Source organism: Orbicella faveolata, unplaced genomic scaffold (genome assembly GCF_042242905.1).
Source record: "Orbicella faveolata isolate gen_17 unplaced genomic scaffold, um_ofav_v1 contig_26, whole genome shotgun sequence".
In the NCBI taxonomy this organism is placed as follows: domain Eukaryota; kingdom Metazoa; phylum Cnidaria; class Anthozoa; order Scleractinia; family Merulinidae; genus Orbicella; species Orbicella faveolata.
The window spans coordinates 13,965,658-13,989,731 of NW_028301554.1; the positions used below are offsets into that span (position 1 = coordinate 13,965,658).

The 24,074-nt window shown below is 38.1% G+C and overlaps 2 protein-coding genes across 6 annotated transcripts in view; one reads left to right on the forward strand and one right to left on the reverse strand.

Moving 5' to 3' along the window:
- The window catches only part of LOC110058830 (spatacsin-like), a 58,668-nt gene extending 41,652 nt beyond the window's left edge, over window positions 1-17,016 (reverse strand). For all 4 annotated transcript variants that reach the window (XM_089295391.1, XM_089295389.1, XM_089295390.1 and 1 more), the window contains exons 1-11: window positions 16,803-17,016; window positions 11,717-11,907; window positions 8,989-9,243; window positions 7,745-7,813; window positions 7,025-7,366; window positions 6,028-6,424; window positions 4,134-4,254; window positions 3,104-3,254; window positions 2,055-2,201; window positions 1,281-1,627; window positions 786-866 (exon numbers count right to left, since the gene is read on the reverse strand). In XM_089295391.1, the coding sequence (XP_089151517.1) occupies window positions 786-866; window positions 1,281-1,627; window positions 2,055-2,201; window positions 3,104-3,254; window positions 4,134-4,254; window positions 6,028-6,424; window positions 7,025-7,366; window positions 7,745-7,813; window positions 8,989-9,243; window positions 11,717-11,907; window positions 16,803-16,987 (2,286 nt within the window). In that variant the 5' untranslated portion in view covers window positions 16,988-17,016. The remainder of the gene's footprint in view (window positions 1-785; window positions 867-1,280; window positions 1,628-2,054; window positions 2,202-3,103; window positions 3,255-4,133; window positions 4,255-6,027; window positions 6,425-7,024; window positions 7,367-7,744; window positions 7,814-8,988; window positions 9,244-11,716; window positions 11,908-16,802) is intronic.
- Window positions 17,017-17,050: 34 nt separating this feature from the next.
- On the forward strand, window positions 17,051-22,564 carry LOC110058833 (protein FAM219A-like). Of its 2 annotated transcripts, none has more exons than XM_020765494.2 (7): window positions 17,051-17,213; window positions 17,367-17,433; window positions 18,140-18,203; window positions 18,309-18,389; window positions 18,994-19,060; window positions 19,684-19,727; window positions 20,376-22,564. In XM_020765494.2, the coding sequence occupies exons 1-7, from the start codon at window positions 17,154-17,156 to the stop codon at window positions 20,485-20,487; spliced, it is 495 nt and encodes a 164-aa protein (XP_020621153.1). In that variant the 5' UTR covers window positions 17,051-17,153; the 3' UTR covers window positions 20,488-22,564. The 2 variants fall into 2 exon arrangements, with proteins under 2 accessions (XP_020621153.1, XP_020621154.1); XM_020765495.2 differs by having other exon boundaries at window positions 18,143-18,203.
- The last annotated feature ends 1,510 nt before the right edge of the window (window positions 22,565-24,074 follow it).

Sequence of the window (24,074 nt, forward strand, 5' to 3'; positions counted from 1 at the left end):
CACTCAATTGAAAACCCCTCTAACGAGGACAATAAGCTTCTACTTAATATTTAAAGCATATTTTCAGAATTATACTGAAAAGGCAGTTAATGGTCAGTGCCATGTTTTGTACCAGTGAACTCTGAGGAATTCATTAACCTCTGAAAACTTGCTGGGCCATTTACAAAACTGATGGGAAGGATGTGATTTTAAGTAACCACCATGAACTGTTTTATATTTGCTTAGTTAGAACACAAAACACAGCAAAGACTACATAAACTAGAGTGTACACTACCATGGACTTACAAGTGCTGCAGGAGGATGAATGCCTCTGCTTAGTCAAATAGAACGGCAAGTGCTACGAAAGTTCAAGTGTGTGATTTGAAATTTAAATTGTAGTAGCTAACTTGCTATATTGTGGCACTATCCTTTGATGTAGAGTAAAAAACTTATTTAAGTCTAAATAAAAGTGACAACTTTCCTAAATGAGCCATTTACATACGAGGGGAACTGGGATTCTACATGTACTTACAGTGTTCTTAGTGTAGTAAGGCAGTACACTTGTATATATGGCTTTTATATTTGCTAATGTAGTCTAATCTATTGATCACTTATTTCACATACACTTTTAACCACATTTTACTATTGATTGATACCCTCACCACAAAGAATCTCAGTTTCTCTAAAGAGCTTTGCAAAATTCAGATGTTGACAATTCTACAGTTTATATTCTCCCTCTTGTATGTTGGTACACAAGCAAAAATTAATTAGTAAATATAATAGCACTTGTTGGCCTTCCATCCTACCATTTGTACTTCTTTCCTGCTCTGAAAGAATGTCTGTGCTGAGCAAATCTGTCTGTTGACAATGGCATCTTCAACAACCTCCTAAAAATTCATATAAATGGACAGTTCACAACTGTGAATAACATAATTTGTTAAATGATAATGAAAATCATATCATTATTAAATAAATGCAAAAGGATTCAATTTAACCAAACTAACAAGCCATCTGTTTAAGAGGGAGCCCACAAAATGCAAGAATGCATAAAAGCAGTAAATGTTAATGAATGCATCAATTAATTTGGCCTTGAATGATCCGAGTAGTGTTTTAAGGCCAATTTAAGTTATGCTTTTATTGATTTCGTGTGCCAAGTTCTGGTACTGGAAAGCAATAATCAACTACATCCTTGGAACCCATTCAACAAGGTGGCCCTGTACATGTCTGTGAGATGGCTGTAAATAACAATGATAAAACAAAAGGTTCAACTATATTTATCTAACATCTGAATGAAAGAGTACCTCATCACTCATTTCGGTCCATCTTTTGCTTGATACATCTTCCTCATCCATTTCTATTTTTGCAAAAGACATGCCACTTGCATCATTAGAATCAGACCTTTTAGTATTGACCGATGGCATGTTGGCAAGATGGCAACGAAGCTTTACAACACTCTGAGTGAGATATTCAAGGCAATGTATTATTTCTTGATAAAATGGAGTATGTGCTACTTGTCCAGATTCATCTGCATGGAAAGAATCCTGTAAATCTTTGCTTTCTAAGATCTTTGCTCCATCTTCCATTAGGTTGTGAAGATAACTCAAAGTCATCTGTGCAAGTTGTCTTGTAAAGTGCTGATAGTGTTGCTCTACAAGGAAAGTAGTGTTTACTTATTTACTGCTTTATATAGATTGAAGCAAATCATTATATAATTAATAGTAATAATGTTTGTCACATACACTCAGATAAATTAAAACACACTTTGGCACTCTGAGAAGTTTGTAAAGAGGCCATTTTGTCTAATCAGCAAGCAATAACATGCATAAATTGACAGTGACAGTGTACTCATAACTGTCTTTATACATATACTGTACCATAGACTAAGCTCTTCAAAACCAAGCTGTCCACAATTGCAAATATATGTCAGCTTCTAACACAAATTGACTACAAAGGTACAACACCCCGTGCAAAGTTAAAAGCTGCTAGAAAACAAGTATTACATAATCTAAGGGATTAATGTTGGACCCACCTCATTGTTGTTAGGTGGAACATTAGGCTTGTTGGCAAGTACTTACGCTGCACATTATAATTTACAGCTCTAACAAGGGCCTCTGTCACTGCTTCAACATCAGTAGTGCCTATGAGACTTTCACTTAGTGATGATGATGGTGAGCTTAAAGAGCTTGGTGAGGAGATGAAAGCAGCACATCTGTTGGTAAAGGCTGTTAAAACACCGCAAGTTAATAAGTTCACTAACACCTCTATGAAGAAATCCTGACCTTTTTACTTAGCTCTTATTAACCGAGCAGGAGGTCTGTATGGGAGAATCTCGATTGAGGTCGTGAGTACAGACCGAACGCAGTGAGGTCTATACACACGACTGAGGTCAAGATTCTCCCATACAGACCGACTTAGCTCAGTTAATAAGATGTTTATTATATGGCAAAGAAGAAAACTCTAACTCGTTTAATGTATTAACTGGTTTGCTGACATTTTGCTTGCAAACAGAAATGAGCATAACTTAAACCTGCCAAAATTTGCTCATCCTCTTTACTTTTTTTTTTTTTTTTTTTTTCTGTCATCAGGCTTTTTGGCACTTCCATAAATGACTGAGAAGAAAATAAAAGAAAATGGTGAACATTTCTATATTTTAGTTTGCTACTTTTTCAATGCAAAATGAAATCAGTCTAGATGCTGGTCTAGATGGGAAAATCTAGACCACGGTCAATATCGATTTCAGCCAATCAAAATTGTCAATTCGGCAGTTCCCAGTCCTTGTGAGACACAGCCATATAATAAAACACAATAATGTACTAAAAAGTGGTAGATGCCATTTTTTAAAAAAAAAATTCTAATGTATGAAATGTAGCCATTAAGTGTGAATTGTCATTATTATGTGCAGTCATTTAGTAGGAAACAGTACTTGCTTGCCTTAATTATACATTTTTGCCACAAATCAAAAACCACAAAGTTCACATAAGCAACTTAGGATGTTAAAAGAACAACTAATCATTCATCGCAAATTCTTTAATTGTCTCCTTGAACACTATGGAAGAGCTTAGTACACCCAGGGAAACAGCTAGAAAATTTATAAATCCTTTGTGCATGCTTCAAGCAATCTTGCCTTTGTCCTGGTTCTTCAAAAAGAAGGCAACTGTGTCAAGCTGCCTCAGTTTCAAAGCCACTTCCAGAGCATGAATTGGAATAGTACAATGATCCCATTGGTTCACAAAGCATAATGAGTCTGCAAGGCCTGCATTCTCATACATGATCACCTATAAAACACATTTATCAAAGTTAAAAGGGTCATTTCATGTGCTAAAATCATGCCAAAATCAGAGTACACTCATCCCTAACAAAACAGACATCTCTTTAGCCACACTTCTGCCTTGTTGTGTTGAAAAATAAAATGCCTATCTGAGGAGACATTAAAGCACTAGTATCTAGCAATTGTACCATCCAGTTAAGAGGCTACACCTGGAATCAGATTGAACAGATGGCCAGAGACAGAGGAGGGTGGAGGCGCTTTATCTGTAGCCTATGCTCCGAGAAGGAGTAATAAAAGGCATCATCATCTAGCAATTGTAGGTATGTGCAGTGTCTGGGTAAACTTGACTATGTCTACCCACTCATAAGAAACAAACCAATCAAACACAATTTACATGTGCCATGGCAGTGCAAGATCAGCAGTATGTATTCTATCTGCACGATCTCTCTGTTAAGATTCTTAATTCCCTGAATTTTCCCTGACCTTCACATAGAATCATTTTTTTTCCCTGAGCTACGGCAACTGTTTTGAAATAACAGTGAGTAGTGGTACTCAAATGATATGCACTCATGACAATTGTCTTTAACAAAGAAGGAGAGCTGTACACCAATGGAATGTTATTTGAAGCATAACTATTTTGCTTCTTCTACTTAGATAGATAGACACCTTTATTTGAAAGTAAAAAATCTATAGGTAAATTTTCAGGGTAGTCCCTTCAGGGAGCTTACAAATCATCTCTGCTATCAACAGGAGCCCTGAAGCTATTACCTAACATAGAATACAAAACAATAGGATATATACAAAAATAAAAACATAACGTAGGAAAGTATCTAGATTCATTCTTTTGACGAAAATCAGGAAGAACGGAAATCTTAGTTTATATTACTTTGTGGACCAGCTGATCTTGACTGATATCAAATGCTGGTGCTGCCATAGACTTGGTAGTAAGTAGTAAAGGTGGATACACAGTTTCACAGCTTTGAACAATAACTGAAGGCTCTGATAACCTGAAAAAGATGGGCAACCAGTGTTCTTAGAAAGCACTCCTCCATGAAAAGTAACCTACTATGTAAGGTCTATTTGTTTGTGTCACAGACTGAATGCAATGCACTCATCTGCATGTTTTACAAAACATTCATAACATTTTTCAAAAAGTACTGTTAATTTCATTTCTTATTTTCAAAAGATGTTAATTGAAGTAACAAAATGCATGTCAAAAGAACTTGAACAGTACAGTTCAAACCATACAGAGGAGGTAACATTGCTGTAACCAAGTATCCTCATAACAGTAGTGAATGCCACCTGGAAAGACTGAAGAAGTTACAGTCGAACCTGTATTAAGGTGGCCGAACACAGTTTTCGTGTGCGCCTTTGCTGATGCAATTCAGCACGTGCACAAGGATTGCAATAAACAAACATGCCGTCAATAGAGCAACCATTTTATTCATGCAACACCCGCACTATCTGCGTTATTTTTCTCTATAATTGAACCCAATGTATTGATGGCTTTAGTCTTTTATTACAAAGATATGTTAGAAAAGGTAACAATGCAAAGAACCCAGCAATTCTCAGCTTTTTCTTTGTTACCAAAAGAACCCAGTTAAATGCAGCGCATGCGTAGTAAGTCAAAAAATTGCGATTGAATGAAAACTGCACTCTCAAAAATACGCCTATTACTCGAAAACCACTCCTTAGAATTTCACGAAATTTGGCACGAAAATACTTAAGGAAATAAGTAACTGGAGTATTGAAAATAACTGAACTTAAACAAAGGAAATTCTAGATATTCCAGTGAACCTTCAACAAGGGATAATTAAAGATCCCTCTGTTAAATTATTAGCAAAATGGTGTTAACTTGTGAGAATCGTTAAGCTTGTTGCATGGAAATTATAAAGAAAATCTAATAACTAGATTTTCTATAAATAAACAAAACCGATTTTAAAGGCCTGTTTATATTTATTCATGTTGCCATGGCAACGGTACATACGTCAGCTTAACCATCAAAAAACCAAGTTTGTGTTGTTAACTTGCTTGCTGCCATTTTTGGCGACTGAGGGACCAAGGGTTTTAAAGAAAAAGGTGAATGAACACAGATATCAAAAACTGTGTTCAGCCACCTTAAGCAGTCACCCTCGGGGAATGGCTAAGTGACCGCTTAATACAGGCTGACGACCTAATACAGGTTGTACAAAGTACTAAGCTTTTAAAGAGACCGTCAAGTTCAGGAAAGGTCATCATTAAAGGGAAGCGCGTAAACAGAGGAGGTGACTATGGTTTAGAAGTGGCATGTGAATATCATTTTCATGGCCGGATGACTTCTCATGCAACTGGTTTAAACAGAAATTAATGAAAAAAGAATTGAATTTGCAATGCTGACAAGACTTTTGACCTCAAGGCAGAAACATTAATATCCGGCGATTTAATGATTTGTGAAAATAAATAAGGAAATCAACTACCTGGTGTGCTATTCGTAATTGTATGAACTAGTATTTGAGTGGTTTCCTTTTACAAAGTGACCATTTAATACAGGTCAGGACAATAGAAACAGCTCATCAGGACTTAGTTAAGGGTGACTGAGACCACTTAACAGAGTTGACTGTTTAATAGAGGTCAAAATAACAGTAATTAAGGGAAGTAATTTTCGGGACTTTGACAACTGACCGCTTAATAGAGGGTGATTGCTTAATACAGGGCTGCTTAATACAGGTTCGACTGTATGCACCTCTATCTAACTTGTCCTTAAATAATGCTGCAGTTAATTAAAACCCAAGAGATCGTACCAGTGATAAACATATTCCTTGGACTTGCACAAAAACAGGCAAAGAACACCATGTGACATGTGAGTAGGATGATCTTCATCTTTCTTCAGTTTCTTTGGTTTAAAGTTCAACAAGAATGATGCTGGTGTCACTGATACGCCTTCCAAGGTGCACATTTCCATCCACGCTTCACATTCAATGAAAAGTGTTTTTTGAACACATCCAGTAAATGGCAGTTCTTCAGTAATGATCTCTGCTTCGTCTCTCTGTTTTGCTCTAAAACCACTCACTCGGCTAGTGCTTGTCAATGGTTGTTTGCTACATGAACTGAATGCACTGTAGAGACTTCCATCATCAGCACTTACTAAGTCTGAAAACCACCTCTTCTTTACAGGAGGTATACAGACACTGTTCACATCTATGAAATGAGAAAAAAGTGTGGTAAATGTCAGATGTCACATTGTATTCCATCACTCCAGAAGATGAATCAAGTGAAATAGTTCAACAGTCTAGTTTTTAAAAACTGAGAACTAATTGTTCCAAACATTTGTTCCAGTTTGATAATTAATCAAATTCCTTGCCTCACTATGTTGTATGTATGTACAAATATTTCAATGGTATGGCATTGTACCTCTATTGATGTGACCTCGTGGACATGATGTTATAGCTCTACTTATTATATGGAGAAGAGTGTTTTACTGGGAACTAAACCACTCGTAGATTCCATACGCCACTTCATCCAGGAACCGAGTGGCGTATTTTCCGTATGTCACCTTTGTGAGTGTCGTATCGTTCAATGACAGCATGATTCCTGCCTTTTGCTTTTGTTGAATTGGTTTCTCCATATAATAAAAAGAACATTACACGTTGGTGAGAAGATATGAATTTTATGTTCTCGTGGCAAGAACGATATCTCACTCATTTGCTTCGCTCACTCGTGAGATATTGTTCTTGCCACGAGAACATAAAATTCATATCTTCTTGCCAACATGTAATATCCTCTATATATCGCACTCACCTGAAACATTTCTAAGGCATGCTTGCTTTGCATCCCTCCTGAAAGCCAGCAACTCTGTTTTCCACACCCTGTCTCCATAAGCAACACCTGACATTTCTAAATCACGTGCCACAGAATCTTCATCATTCAGTTCATACCGAAACTTAACACTCCCCACTGAAGAGCCCCTCACTCTGGAGCACACAGGAACAATGAGCTGTGAAGGAGACTCTTCAAAGTATTCATCAAGGTTCACCAAGTAGATATTACTAGTGGCATCAGCACAGACAACAAAGGAGAGATCATCAGCTACTTCCAAGTGTGTGAACACTGGTCTTTCTTCAACTGTAACACTATATGTATCTAGGATCAAAATTGCCTCGGAATAAGACAAGTTCATAGAATCTGGAAAGCTCAAAGAGATTCTTACACTCTGAGCTACGAAATGTTTCACTAGTTATGCTTTATTAAATTTTATAACCCCCCACCACCTCCACTTAAAAAATAAGTTACAATTTTTTTATGCAATTCTCCAAACATAAACAAAGTAACATGCTTATTTTACCTGTGAGAAAATTACATATTGAGCTGCTTATTAAACTACAAGACTTATTCATATTCAATGGGAGGTTGTAAAACTGGTTGAGGTAAAATCTTTTGAATTAACTGACAATGATAAGAAGATGGTTTCTTTTTTAACAAAACATGAGACTTACTTTCAATAGCCTACAAGATACATACCTTCTGTTGTAAGGTTATCCAGTGGCCACAGATTAACTGAACCAACAAAATCACCCATATTGTGTATTACTCAACATGTTAAGAATCAATTGTGAAAGTAATTGAAAACAAATCACAGAAAGTAGAGCTTAACACAGTCTAACCTCCCATAGGCAACCAACCAAAATGTCAAGCCTGGGTGGTTGCTTACAGGAGGTGGTTGCAGTGGATTATTAGTCTCATTAGCATATTATGGTGACTGCAGCAGAGACTTACCCATGTTTTAACTGTTTTAATCAGGTAAAAAGTCAATTGATAAGTTAATAAAGATGGTGAATTTTAAGCTTGGCAATGAAATGTGAAGGTGAATTAATCAACATGACACAAGTGTGGGACAAAGAAAAATTCTGAGTCCCCGACAGGAATTGAACCCTAACTTATCAGTACTCACGATGACTTTGATAGCATTGATCCTAGCAGTATGCAGTTAAGTGACCTCGCTCTTCATGAGTTCTCGTAGCTCAGTGGATAGAGTGCCCGCCCAGTGCTCGGGAGGTCATGGGTTCGATTCCTGTCGGGGACTCAGAATTTTTCTTTGTCCCACACTTGTGTCATGTTGATTAATTCACCTTCACATTTCATTACCGAGCTTAAAATTCACCATCTTTATTAACTTATCACTACTCATGATGACTTCGATAGCGTTGATCCTAGCAGTACATGTATGCAGGACACCTGTCATATATGAACTCAGTTAAATGTACATTATTCCTCATTCTTTTATCCACCGCCTGGCCAAACAGGCCAAACAAGCCACTAATTTTGTATAGACCTAGGACTTGCATAATAGACTATTCCTCATTCTTTCATCCCCTGCTGGGCCAAACAAGCCAACAAAGCACTAAATATATAGACCTAGGACTTGACCCATATAATTATAGATTATTCCTCATTCTTTTATCCACTGCCGATCCAACAAGCCACTAAACTTATGCACCTTCAAAAGTGGCCTTGTATTGTGTAGTTGCTCCAATCATAGACTCAATAATAAATGTGGCTACAACATCATGGTCACTTGGCAAAATTTGTGTACAGAGAACACCTGATCATACCTTGTTGGTACACTTTGGTGGCATATCAGGCAACTTTTGTTTAACCATGGCCATGGTTTGTATTTTGATGAGACTACATCATGCCAAAATACCCACTGTTAGGAAGATACTTCTCTAAGACAGACACTGATTTTTATAAAATACAAAGGATACACACAGTACCATTGGAAAGTAGAGTAAAATAAAACTTATGGCACCTCCTGACTTGTGCAATCAGTCCCAGCTGAGTGTTTTCATTGGTGGTCGATGAGTTCTTTATATCAAAGCAGACTAAAATATCAGCTGCAGTGTTTTTGGCCATTGCGAGGACTGCCACAAACTTGTTATCCAGGAGTAAAGAGACCTCATGCTTAGAAGGCTTAATACTTCTGCTTACTGACACAAGGTGTATTTCACTGGCTAACCAATCTGCAAATTAAGAAATATAACAGAAAATAAATATGTTAAATGATCTAGGATACTTGCAACTATCATATTATAGTAATATAGACTTGCAGCTTAATAGTTCTCTTTATTGGCTTGTGTAATTAATAACTAAAAGCTATACATTGTATTAGATGTGCAAGTACATTGTAGAAAGTTCTTAGACTTTTATATTGTTTATAACAAGAGACCTAGAGGCCTTAAAGTGGATGGTTTTTCCAGTGGTCATTGTTGGTTTCTGTGCAAAGAGTGAGGCCCGATAACAAAATTAAGTGAAAATGGTGAATGTTCTTTTTTTCTTAAGGAAAGAGAAAACCTTGGTTGTTGTTATTCCAACCCCACCCCCTCCTCTCCCCCCCCCCCCCCCCCTCTAAAGAAGGTGGGCTTATCAATCATGGACCCCAGGCCATTGAATTTTTGTGGCAAAAAGTCTGGGCAATTTTTCTGTGCGAAGATTTTTTGGGGGAAATTTCCAAGCCCCCCACAAAAAAAGATTTGGCTTTTGTGACAGTTCCCTTTTCCTTTGTGCTATGATGACATTTCCAACGATTTTTCTGCGACACCTTGCACGTGCTCAGAAGTGAAAAACAAACTTGCGGTTAAACGATCTTAAAATATTGGGAAAAAAGACAAGTAGATGTAAATACAAGAGTGAAGGGAATTTCTCACATATAAAAAAGCTCCTGATGACCTGTGTGATCTTGGCTTGATAGGAGTCACATAATGAGCAAAATTCAATATTTCCCTTAACGCATTAATAGGTAATGTAAACATATCCAGAGAGTTGCAAATTCTTGAGATGAACATCTTGAAAATCTCGTTTTAATACAGCACTTGTACTGGAAAACAAACTCCTTTTCGTTCAGAAATAGATAACGACCTCGAACGAACAAACACGCTCTTTCTACGTGCAAAAAGAAATCAAAACACTAGTAATTTTCCGAACACAATTTGCATACATGTCGCCTGAATCGAATTGCAAAATATGGATGCTCTCAAATCAATATATCATGTGTTTTCTATTATTCTGAACAGTTTATTGCGAATGTTATGCCAAGTTTTCTACAAGCCGTACAGTTCTCATTCGGCTTGCTATGTATGGCTTTGCTCATTCTTAAAAATGAATGCTACATGTAGTTTCTTACTTAACGCTGCTGTCTGATCTGGAAGCGTAACCAACATACATTTGAGACATTTGGTCAGATCAAGTAAGTTGCAAGGTAAGCAATAAGTCCTTCCTCAAGAGTTCGGAACGCTTGTTCAGGTTTAAATATTTCAAATCCAAGCAATGCAAAAATAGATTAAGCTCAAAATAACGAAATCCAGGTTTATAATAACTAAACAAGAGCATTTACAGTATTTCGATGGTTCTTAATTAAATATACACCTTCAAATTTTCTTTGAACACATGCGGTCCTGCTACCTAACGTGCACTACAAAAAAAAGTGAATGTGTTGCTCTATGTTCTAAAGGCGGTGAAATATGAGAAACAAAAACCCGTATCTCGTATATCACCACTTAAAGGTGGCGACGATATGTTCGATACAAAAACTCTTAACTTGGCTGATGTTTTGAGTTCTTCACCTTGTGTGACCAGCTTTGTTGTTGCTGGTTGTTACGAATGGTAGAGAGCAGGTCTACTTTGAGCAACAAAGTTTAGCTCTGTTGCTCGTTCATCAAACTCACAACTTGTCACACGTAAAATTTGCTCACATTTTGCAACAAGTTGAGGGTTTGTGTACCTCGTGAAGCCATCTCAGAGCTTACTGCATGAAACCTTCCATGTTGCAACAAAATCAACCTTGAATCTGGATAAAAAAACAACAGGAGCTACCATTGGCTACAAAGTAATATAGCCAATAAGAACTTGCGTTACAATTTGCGACTACCATGAAGAAAAAAATAAAACAAAAAAAAACAAAGCGACCCAATTTCTAACGTGGATTGCTTCGCATCTGCATAATTAAAAACTGGATCATTGGATAATTCAAATTAGGGGTCACTGGCTTAGCTATCATGGGTTATGAGTTATTATACCATGCTCTACTAATATGGTAACCACATTGAATTACATAATTTTTTGTGCATTTCTATTTTCATTTTTTTTTACTTTTCTATTTTTTGTGTGTTTCTAATAAATAAAAACAATTATTTCACTCATGCTTGTTGGATATGAGGTGGTAACTTATGGCAAACTTGGCACAATGTGCTATGTGCCTCGCCTCTATCTATCATCTCCTGTCCAAGATGTGCTTGAGGATGGATAGATAGAAAGATAAATAGATACTCCCTATTTATCTACAATAAAAAAATTTGTCAGCTGGAATAACTGTTTAATATATTGAATAGATAATAATATTGCGACTTCATCAGTGGTTGGTTGGCAAATGTGTGTGTGTGGAGTTCCATGAAAAAACACATGGACCTGTTTAAAAGTATTATTACAAGGTTCTCCTACCTTTGCCTCTGTCATGCAGAAGTCCTTTCAGTAGCTCTTTACCAAAAACAGCATCGCAGGAGCTGGAAAAATCCTCAAATGCCTTGGAAATGGAATATAATTCTATACTACCATCTGTCTTCACTACGGCAAAATGATCTTCCACCAAATGATTTTCATCCACACAGTCTCTGATCAAGCTCCATTTGAACCTTCAGAAATACACAAAAAAGTGTCAAATGTAATCTAGTGATCTAATTACATTCAAATATTAACTTTTCTTAGGTTCAGAGAAAAGCCTATCTTTTAAGACAAGGGCCTACAAACGTCATTATGTTAAGAGATTTTCAGGAGTTTAAGTCCAGGATTGACTGCCGTAGCATTTTTCAGGCTAGCCTGAGTGATAGTCAAGCTAACCAGAGTGTGGACTTTCACTCCACTGAGCCTGAATAACCCTGTTTACCATTACTACTCAATAATGGCAATTATGTGTTATTTACTAAAATGCCTGTAGTATGTGTTGTAAATGAGAAAAGACGATTGCCTGCAGAAATACTAGGCTTTAATCACCAAATCTCTGTCCTTACAAAACATGGCGGCCAACTGTAACCACAAGCATTGCAGGCTCGCACAAGAAAGCTGAACATGCTACATGTATGACACAATGAATTATAATGTAACGCAAAAACTCGGAGTGTTCAAGTCACGCAAAACTCGCAGTGTTCAAGTGTCTAGAGGGCCTTCAAGAGGGCCTTTTACAATGTCATTTACACCACATTCACCCTGTCCTTTAAAGATTAAGTCTAACTACAGGACGACGAACTCGTTGGGAGCGACGTACAGGTTCTGAATTCAGTACTGGTGTAAGTTCAGGTTCAAGTTCAGGTTCAGGCACAGACGATGGTTCTGCATCAGGTGTAACACTCACATGTGTGTCAAGGGGCAAGTTCTCTGCTTCCTCTGGAATACATTCTGGTGCTGGCTGGGCCTCGACAACTTCCATGTGGCCCTTGGGTGCAAGGTGCTTTGTGGCCACTGTCGTCTCCCTACCGTCAGGATAGCGCACATGCGCATAGTGAGGGTTTGCCTAGAGTAGTTCCACTTCATCGACCAAAGGGTCCATCTTACTTGTGCGTACCTGGCGTTTAATGTACACTGGGCCAGGTGTAGCTAGCCAGGTGGGAATGGAGGCGCCAGCTGACGATCGGCGTGAGAAACCAAAGAATCGCTCATGTGGAGTTTCATTGGTGGCAGTACACAAAAGAGAACGAACAGAGTGTAGCACATCGGAGAGGACATCCTGCCAGTTCTTGAATGGTAGGTTCTTGGATTTCAAACTCATAGTAACTGCTTTCCATATCACACCATTGCATCTCTCTGCTTGCCCATTTCCTTCTGGATTGTAACTGGTAGTTCGGCTTGAAGCTACTCCTTTTGAAGACAGGAATTCCCGTAACTCTCTGCTCATGAATGAAGCTCCGCGGTCTGAATGGACATATGCTGGCATTCCAACAAGTGAGAACAGCGATGTAAGGCACTTAATGACTGTGTTCGTGGATACATCAGGACATGGGAAAACAAATGGGAACCGGGAATACTCATCAACAACCATAAGGAAGTACTTGTTTCCGTTATTTGTCGGAAGAGGGCCTTTAAAGTCGATGTTGATCCTCTCAAATGGCTGAGTGGCTTTGATAAGGGGAACCTTCTCTGGGAGATGGTACTGAGGTTTACATTCACAACAAATAGGGCACCGGCTTGTCATCTTCTTAATCTCATCGAGGGAATAAGGTAAGTTCTTGGTTCGCACAAAGTGGTTTAGCCTGGTGATGCCTGGATGGCAGAGTGCTTCGTGAAGCTTAAAGAGGGAATCTTCAGTGGCCATGGCACACGTAGTCCTGGACAGTGTGTCAGCTGGGACATTATCTCTGCCGGGGCGATAGACGATATCAAAACTGAAGCAGGAGAGTTCGAGTCTCCAACGCAGGAACTTCTTGTTCTTTATCTTTCCGCTGTGCTGCTTGTCAAACATGTAGGACACCGATTTCTGGTCAGTTTTCAGGATGAAGTGTCTTCCAGTAAGGAAGTGTCTCCAATGCCTCACCGCTTCTATTATGGCCTGGGCTTCCTTCTCTATGGATGCATGCTTCAGTTCACTGCCTTGAAGAGTTCGCGAGAAGAAGGCGACAGGTTTTCCATTCTGGTTGAGAGTGGCTGCTAGCGCTACTTCGGACGCATCAGTTTCAACTTCAAAAGGAATGGTCTCATCAATAGCGGTGACAACAGCTTCTTCTATCGTCTTCTTGAGACTTTCAAATGCTTCAACAGCTGGCGGAGGCAGAGGGAATGACCTGCAAGAAGCAATTGGCTTGATTCGATCCGAGAACCTTGGGATCCATTGCGAATAATAGGAGAATAACCCGAGACACCTGCTCATGGACTTTGAGTCATGTGGAACAGGGAGTTCACGCAGGGGCCGTAGACGATCAGGATCCAGCTGTATGGTACCCTCCTCGATGATGTATCCGAAGACGGGGAGATGCCGGGTTGAGAAGATACACTTTTCAGTGTTATAACAGAGGTTCTTGCGTTTGGCAGCTTCAAGAAAATGTTCCATGTTAGTGTCATGGTCCTCTTGGTCCTTGCCGCAAATAGTAACGTTGTCAAGGTAAGGGAAGCTGGCCTCAAGATCATTCTCATCTACAAACTTCATCATCTCTCTCTGAAAACAGGCTACTCCATTGGTGACCCCAAAAGGCAGGCGAGTGAACTGATAGAGATTTCCTCGAGCTTCAAAGGCTGTGTAAGGCTTGTCTTCCTTCTTAAGCGGTACTTGGTGGTATGCACTACGTAGGTCGATTGTGCTAAATACTCTGTACTAGGCCATCTTGTTGACCATGTCGCTTATTCTGGACAATGGGAAAGCATCTAGAAGTGTGAACCTGTTAATTGTTTGCGAGTAGTCAATCGCTAGCCTCTTCCTGTGATTCTCGTCTTTAGTCACTACGACTTGTGCCCGCCATGGTGAAAGGCTTGGTTCAACGATGCCTTCTTTGAGTAATCTTTTCACTTCCTTGTCAATAAAAGCGGAATCCTCTTGGCTGTATCTTTGAGACTTTGAGGCAATTGGATGGCAGTCTGCAGTCAGATTCGCAAATGGCTCAGGTGGGTCTATATTCAGTTTACTAAAACCACAGACAGCCAAAGGTGGTTCAGAGCCCCCTTAATGGAAAGTGACGCTTGAATGCTGGGATTGGAAATCAAGACCAAGGATTAGGTCAGCAGAAAGTCCAGGCAAGACGGACAGTTTGTAATCTGCATATTTACGTCCTTGGTAGGAGAGATCAGCGACACAGGTACCGGTGATACTAACTGTATGAGATGCTGATGTAGCCATGGATACTGTACCAGATGAAGGATGAACGGTAAGAGCTACCCTCTCTACCAACCTTGGATGAATAAAGCTTTCAGTGCTACCACTATCAAAGAGGGCTTTGACCTCCAGTCCTTGGATGATAACAGTTCCTGAAGACTTTGAAAGGGATTCAGGGGCACCAACTGTGGCAAGTGTAGGAGACCAGGCTGCAGCTGAAACTTTATTCTTGCTCATCTTCTTTCCACGGCAAACTTTTGCAAAATGGCCCTTCTTCTGACAATTAGAGCAAACTGCATCACGGGCAGGACATTTTGAACGGGGATGGTTGCTGTTTCCACAGAAGAAACAGGTAGTCGCTTGAGGTGAGCCATTTGATCCTACCGCAGCTAGCGTGCTGGGATCTATCTGTTCCTGATCCACCGTAGTGGTGGGTGGAATGGCTGCATTGACAGATGAAGGAGGACCAGAGTAGGACTCGGAATTACGCATAGCCAATTCCAGAGAACGAGCTTGATCAAATATGGCCTTCAAATCTAGCGTATTATTCTCCAGTAACCTCTGGCGGATTGAAGGTGACCGTAAACCAGTGATAAAAGCGTTACGGATGCTTTCTTCGCAATATTTAGAAGCAGTGACACTTTGGAAGTTGCAATCCCTGGTAAGTGTTTTCAGAGCTTGGAGGAATTCGTCCAAAGTTTCGTGAGGTTGCTGGCACCTCGTGGCAAGGATATGGCGGGCAAAGATTTCATTCCGAGGTTTCACAAAAAGAGCTTGTAATATTTCTACGGCTGCCTCATAGTCGGTGCACTCCTCGATGTGTTGAAAGATTGAGGGAGAAACGTAATTCGCCAGTACTGAGAGCTTGTCGAGGTCTCTTTGTGGTAGGACAGCCAAAAAGTTATCGAAGGTTCGTTTCCAATGAAGCCATTCTTTCGAAGCTTCGCCACTGCTAGGGTCCGTTTCCAGGCGCTCCGGACGGAGTACTTTGTCCATCGAGACTGGTGATTAAATTGTTGTAAATGAGAAAAGACGATTGCCTGCAGAAATACTAGGCTTTAATCACCAAATCTCTGTCCTTACAAAACATGGCGGCCAACTGTAACCACAAGCATTGCAGGCTCGCACAAGAAAGCTGAACATACTACATGTATGACACAATGAATTATAATGTAACGCAAAAACTCGCAGTGTTCAAGTCACGCAAAACTCGCAGTGTTCAAGTGTCTAGAGGGCCTTCAAGAGGGCCTTTTGCAATGTCATTTACACCACAGTATGTATTCTGCATTTTACCCCTAGTATGCAGTCTGCATTTTACCCTCAGTCTGTATTTTACCCTCAGCCTGCAGTCTGCAATCCACAGTCAGTTTTGCAGTGACCAGTTTTCAAATGAATGAGGATCCCAAACTCCCAAAGTATAATATGTGCAAATGGCGTCACATGAGGATACTGATTGCTAGTTTTTAATGTAATGGTGGTTACACACAAGCATCTGCAGCCACAGACACTGAACGTTGGTCATCCTTGAGTAGCATAATAAACAGTACTACATGAATTGTTTAACATTTGACGTAACTACAAAAAAGGTTAAAGTTAAATCTAATCAAATGACACATGCTTTGACTTTAGGAGGTCACACACGTATTCAGCATTGTCATGCTTGTGTGGCAAATTAGACGTCTAGGAAGTAAAAGGTTTTTAAAATGTTGTAAAAAAAGATAGTTTCTCTCTTACTGTGTTACACTTTTAAGGGTACAGTTTGCATCATTCCTGATGTTCCACAGCTTCAGTGTATTGTCAGTGCTCAGAGTTGCTAGTACACGACATTTCTTTGAAATTTCAGCTGCTTTTAGTAACCCAGGATCGAAGCCTTGACCGAATTTTTTCAAGATGACTGGAAGACTCCTGCCAGTCGCCATTTTGGAACGCCACTTGAGCCTGCGATAAAACTCGTGATTATCAGCAGAAAATCCCATGATGCTTTTCCAGTGATGACAACTATAATGGCGCAGAGAGGAGTTTCCGGTGAAAGCTGCCTGTAAATGATCGGATATGAAACAAACTAAAGAGCAGATTTTTATTTAAATGTCAAATCAAAGTGACGCGGGCTTTGTGTCTTTGGAAGACGACGAGAGCGATTCCAAGGTAAGCAAAACTTGTTGTTTATAGGCGTATGCGCACCGGCTTTTGTACTTTGTTCTTTGTCGAGCATCACGGCACTTTCAATTAGTGTTTGGCGTTTAACCGGAGATTTTGTTTGTGTGATCCTCGACCTTTATCATTTTGTTTTATCTATAGGTCATAACAAAGGAAGATGTTCGTCTTTCAAGACTTATAAAGCCTTCGCCGCTACAGAAAAGGCTTGGTTAGTATTTCGACACTGCACAAAATATATTTCTAGAAAGTGTTAATTTTAGCGATGAAGCTCACAGGAAGATCGAATTGTCGTCTTCAGATCAGTGATTTGATAACTTGTTAACACATATCCGTTAGGTACTATTCACATTTCTTTGTTTTCCCAAAAAAAAAAATAAAAGAAACTCTTCAACACCGCAGCTTCCTTTAATTTTTTTTCGTGCCTCAATATATAATTATTTCATTTTACTTGGCTTTTGTTAATTATTAGTTTGAGGATTAACATTTAGTTTATTTTTGCGATATGAATTACTAATTTCGTGCAGTATTTTAGCTTAAATATTGTTAGCTGTAAGCCTGCAAATTATGTTATTTTTCTTTCCTATCTCCACACGTTCTAATCCATCCACACAGATTATACCAGGTTGCAAAAAATGTAATTTTCCTGGTTAAAAAAATCAGAAGTTTCATCTTTGTTGCACAATACGTGGCCACTTTAATTCACATCCTATTGAACAGGAATAGTGGCAATGATGAGTGATTTTACATATCCAAGAGGGGAACAAAGAGAGTTGATTCAAGTACATTTAACAAGCTGAATATTGTACACCAAATTTATACATGTACAACATACTGAATATATGTATGAAGCATTAGCATCTCCCCTTCAAATACTCAGTTATTTATTAGTAACATTAATTTGTTGTTTACTTTAGAAGAACATCTCCAAAAATCACGTAAAGCAAATGGTTCAAATGGAATTAAAGGCCATTCAAATGGGTAGGTTGTTACCTGGTGTCTATGGCCTGTCTTTTTTTAAGAAATATTTTAAGAAATATTTTGTTGTCATGTCATGGGTTAATGTAATGTTATTTATTTTATTAGGGTTTCCTCTTTAAAAAATGGTACATTAAAACACAGCAGCAATTCAGACCAAAGACCATTATTCCAACCAGAATCTGACAGGTCAGTTGTTCAAATTTTGGTGTTATTTGAGGACATGTTAAAAATAACCTACATGTAAACTAACTAATAATACGATCTTCTTTTGTTGAAGCCAGTTCGGTCCTGATCAGCTCAGTAATTATTTCCACATGTACATACATGCAAATGGGCGTTTTTCAATAGGCAATCTCATTGTTCATGTACAAATTCTGTCATGGTGAATGGCAAGCTACACACTGAGATGTCCTAGATTGTTTTGAAGGCTATTGAAGTGTTACAATATTTTTTTGGCAACTTTTGTACCATGCAAGCATTTGTTGAAAAAGCTCTTTTATGTCATTGACTGTACTGTTATTCTCTCTTTCCTGATCATGATTTGCATTGTAAAACCTAAAGTTTTTCCAATGCTGCTACTTACAGCAATATTGTTTGTTTTATTTTTTTTTACCATTTATAAAATTATATAAACATCATGTATAAGGCAAGGAAGCCCAGGGAAACCAGTGAGGATAAATTTAGCAAAATTTGTAATGATCAAATAATTTTAGAGACAAATTATATTTGTATAGCTATTAATAGTCACTCTTGTATGTCAATTTGAAAGTAATTTTTCATTTTGTATCAGTGATGAAGAAATAAATGTGACACATTACACCAAGCCACCAAATGTATCTGTTACTCAGAATTCTAAGGTGGGTCCCAGATAACTCTTGCGTTGAATTATTTAAAATTGTCAATAACCTTGGCCTGGTTGTTCAGAGCATAATTAGTTAGGCCAGGATAAGTACAATAATAATAATGATGATGACTTTATTACCGTGTCAATTACATCTAGCAGTGGAGAATCCCTGCTGCTAATAGGGGACACCTAACTAGAACTATCTAAAAATAATATGTTGTTATTTAATTTACCTGCAACATTTTATTGAGGTTTTCTGTAATTAATGACATCCTTTGTTAACTTTTAACCCTGGATTATCATTAGGGGTGTGAAGTGGCTTTGCTTTTAACATTTATTTATAGTGCACTTGACTCTATATTGTGCAGTCTGAGTTTATATCCTGCCTGCAGTCAGTATGTCATGTTCTTGGGCAAATTGTATATGGTACTTTACACCCTCAGTCCACCCAGGAGTATAACTGGGTACAGGAAATTGTTGGCATTGCCTGACAGGATGCTAGTGGGTAACTTGTGAGAGACATTGTAACACTGTGGTTAATTTTCTAACAAAGAAAATTGATGAATTGATGAACAATACCACTGTACTAATATTAACATTTTATAAATATTATTGTCACCTTTTTTTTTTTGGTAGAATCTTGCAGATTGTACACAACAATTATTAAAAGATGGTTACAGGTTGGTATGGTTATGTTTTGGTTAAAAATAACATATATTTCTGGGTTAAAATTTTTCAAAACTGTTAGATTTTTGTGTTCATTACGATGGACAATCTGAAACAAAGGGAAACAGAAATCACTGATATTGGTTTGAAAAATTTTCAGCTAAAAATAAATTTAACCCACAACAGTTACATTATAAAACATTTACTGTGCAAATCACGAATCAAGCAGCTGTGTTTTATCAGGTTGCTCTTACTAAAACTGCCATTGTCAGTTCACTGAACAACTCCAAAAAAGCTTCACCTAATGAAGTTCAAAGCAATCACCCTATTGAGACTGGAGAAGATTAACATCAAAGTGAAACTGAAGATTTTTAGTAACTATCTTGTTATTCATTGTTGTGTTTAAAAAAGACATCTAAAGATTGGTATGAATCAGAATAAAGTGCTTGATTATGTCATAGACAAATAATTGTTGGATGATCTGACATGGCCATAAGCTTCAACTTATTAAAAGTCTAGAACCTAGAACAGAACATTATGCACCATGCATTTTATGTTTTGGTTCTCAAACACCAACAAATTGGTCACGTAGTGTAGCCATTTTAGTAATGATTTCAATAATAATAATTATTGTCAGGTTTTGTTGTGATTTTGATTCATAGACTAGATGAAATATCTGATGAAGAGGACTTAGATCTTATACCACCACGACCAGTGGAGGATAGATGTCAGTGTTGTGGAGCTGTGACGTGGCAAGGATGTGTAATCTCCTGAATACTTCACTTTTGCAACCATGGTTTCCAACATTATTTAAGCAAACTGTTGAGTTCAAATGTTTGTTGATGGTTAGCAGGCTTTTAGATTGCCATCAGTCATGATTAAAATGACAACTGAACATTGCTGCAGGACAGATTGAGTCATGTTTGAGTATTGCACACACGAAACATTTCTCTAATCAGTTTTCAGTAACTAAGAGGCCCTTTTGGAGGCACACTTCTAAGAGGGACATGTCAAATAATCATTTTGACCCAAAACCGTCCATAATAACAGCATGCGCTCCATGACACTGCAATCTATCAGAGACACCATGCAAATCTCTTACATTTTCCTGTCATTATTGCAATGTTTACGATGATTGATAAAATGGCAAGTAAAAAGCCCCACTGCCCATCAATATTTGAATTTTTCAGTTCATGAAAGACAGTCCCATTTTGTAACAGACGAAAGAATTAGTGAACAAATATAGTTTTATATATAATACAGTCTTGTATTTCAAATAAATTGCTGTATGTAGGTCTTAAATTATGCCATTCAATATGTCCAGACAATTTATCTCTTGATTTACTTGCAGTTACATGTATGTATGTCCAGGACATGCACAGTTTTATTTAGAATACAAAGATCTTAATTTAATTCAGGTAAGGAGTCTATTTATGGGTACAAGTAAAATAATATAACTTCAACTCATTAACCTGTGCATCATAAGAAGTAATTCCATGATTGCATCATATCAGAAGCTGTTTATAACGCAGTTGTAATTTTGTACCTTATGTTGCTCCAGAATTCATCTTATCTAGTATTATCTGTAGAATGTTCCGAATGACACAGCTAATCAGATTACATGTTAGTTCTAATTAGTTCTGCAGGAATTGGAGCTTATACCAAAGTTGTTGGTAGCCTGCCAACACAGATGGATTTCCAGCTTTTGTTTTACGCTGCCGCATTTTTCGGTGAAACAAAAGCTGGAAACCCATCTATGTTCACAGGCTAAGTTGTTGGGGAACTTGACCAAATCTAGTGTCACTGAATTTTTGTAGTTCATAGAAGAAATGAATAATTTTAACCCACCAGAGGCTAACTTCTGATGAGAATGTTTTGTTCCAGAAAATATCCATACCCCTCCCACTTGGAATTTACATTAACCTTCCTTGGGGTGTGTATGGATATTTTCTGGAACTACACATTCTGCTTCGTACTGAACAAGACTGCCATGTTTACTGGAGAGTACTCTTGTTAAAAATAAAACTATTTAGTACTCGTTATGTTAGTCGGGATACTGTTTGGAGCCTTCAGACAAGTTACAAGTGTTATATTTTTAATATCATTATGATTATTCTTCCTAACTATACATACATGTATAAACTAGCTACTGTTGCCCAAGTTCGTGATTAGAGACTGGTTGGGTTTGCCGTTGATTTTAACAAAATGGAGCAATAAAATTGTAATTCTTATGTTCTGGAGCTGCAGATAATAAAGCCTGATTCTCATGTCTTGAGAATGCCTTCAATGTTGTTAGCAGCACTACCTACTGTCTCCAAAACACAAGAATGTGTTGCAGAATCACAGTATTTAATCCCAGTATTTAACAGTGTCTTTATCCTAGGTCTGTGTGGTCTGCGAGCATGCATGAGATTCATGCTGATGTGAGTTCAACTTGTCAAGCATGTTTGTGGTCCTTGTGACATGCTGGCAGGAAGAATATTTTAATGTAAACAACCATCTACATGACTACACAATGTAGTTGAGGCAGTTTCCTGCTTTGATAACAACATCTCAGGCATTCTGGACATATATGAGGACTGGGCTTAATTTAATTCAACTCGCCAGCAATTCGTGGCAAAATTGATTGATCATTTTATGAGACTTAGACCTGTGCTCTTGCATTTAAACCTAGATGTTTCCTTTGTTGTCAATTCATGCCATAGTGATGATTACGGATGTTAACAGGAATGTAAATGAACACTTAACCATGAACATTTTTATTCACTTGTAGATAGTGAATATTTGGTTAGAATGGGGAAATTGTTATTTAAAATGAAGTATTTAATAAAACATGTGTGATACATTGTCATTGCGTGCTTTTGCCTTTCACTTTATGTAATTTTGAAGGCATAATTTCTGTAAACTCCAGTTGGACTTGCCTCCAACTCCCTCCCTTTTAGAAGGAACAAGAAGATCTTTAAGATCTTATAACCGCGCTTTTAAAATTTAACTGTTTTCTTAGCTCTACAGTCGCAATGCAGGGCAGATTCCAAAGTAGTCTTTGATGATTCATTGATTACTGTAGACACATCACTTGATCAACACAAACTGTATTATTGCACCACCAGTCGTAGCCGTTGTGAAATCTCCGATGACGTAATCGTCTTAATCTGGAACTTTTATCGGGATATGTATGGGCATGAAGATACAAACACTATTAACAACAATTTTCTTTCTTAAAAGTCAGGATTAAATTTAATTGTTTTTTTCCCTTGAGTAAAGGGCTAGCCAAGAAGTCACACGAGTCACATAATTCAAGAATTGTGTTATCCACGGCTATCTTTAGTATGGTGGTTGTGTCCCTACCAATGACGTAATCTTTGCATGTTCTGGCAAGTTCTTTGCTTGGCTTGCAAATATTTAATTTTCCTTCCAATCTATGAACTCGCTGTGACGAAACAGCCAAAGAATTTACTTCATTTGCCTAAAACCACAAGAAATACTCGCAAAATTGCAAATAAATTAATGACCACCGCTTCTGGCGAAATAAACTTGCAAAGTAAACACGATCGTATTTGTCACGCAGTGAAAGTGAAAGCTGCAACATCAACGCATTCCATGGCTGACGTAATACCTTTTTTTAGCATATTTATTATTCCCTTTGAATCCAACGCTTCGATAAAACCAAAATAAAATATATTTTACCCACAACAAAGAAAACAATATCCGTAAATTCGTCCGTGTATTAATGTTTTAGCAGCTTCTGACGGAAAAACATCACACATTGCGTGACTCAGAATTTGGTCAAGAGGGAGCCTTGGTCTGGTCACCGACAAAAACAAAAAATAATAAACCACGGGTAGAACATGAACCACTCTCGGTCCATGGCCGTGCGGTTTAAAAGAAATTTTAACATCCAAAGTAGCAGTTTGAATAATAGCAATAATATATAGATTTAGGCCAGCCTAAAAGTGTAGCTCCTGAGCCCCAGAGGGGGGGGAGTACTTTGGGAATTTCTGGGTGGGGATGGGTGCCGCTGGGACCCTGCAACCCATAGCCTATACCAGAGCTAGTTCAGCTGAATTTTGCTACCCTTAGTATACTTGAGTAAACTACCCAAACCCCCTGATCTATTGAGGCTAATTTGCATAAATTTAAACTTGCCGATTTGATTTTTTTTTTACACTTTTGAGTGGCAATTCCTGGTTTCCTTAGTCTAGATAAAATCTTCAACCAACTAGTCAATTTTGTGAAAAATGATACCCTATTCTAGACCCAAACGCTCTGATTTATATACCTTATCCTAGAGTAAACTGCTTCAAAACCATACCCTATGGGTAGTACCCTGTGGGTAGTACCCCCCCCCCAGGTCCTGGGCC

What these genes read in the sequence shown, in the direction of transcription:
- LOC110058833 (XM_020765494.2), top strand. Translation starts at nt 17,154, where the DNA reads ATGTCAAATCAAAGTGACGCGGGCTTTGTGTCTTTGGAAGACGACGAG. An exon ending in ATTAAAGGCCATTCAAATGG is followed by an intron (nt 18,204 to 18,308) that starts GTAGGTTGTTAC and finishes TTATTTTATTAG; the next exon opens with GGTTTCCTCTTTAAAAAATG. An exon ending in CTGTTACTCAGAATTCTAAG is followed by an intron (nt 19,061 to 19,683) that starts GTGGGTCCCAGA and finishes TTTTTTTGGTAG; the next exon opens with AATCTTGCAGATTGTACACA.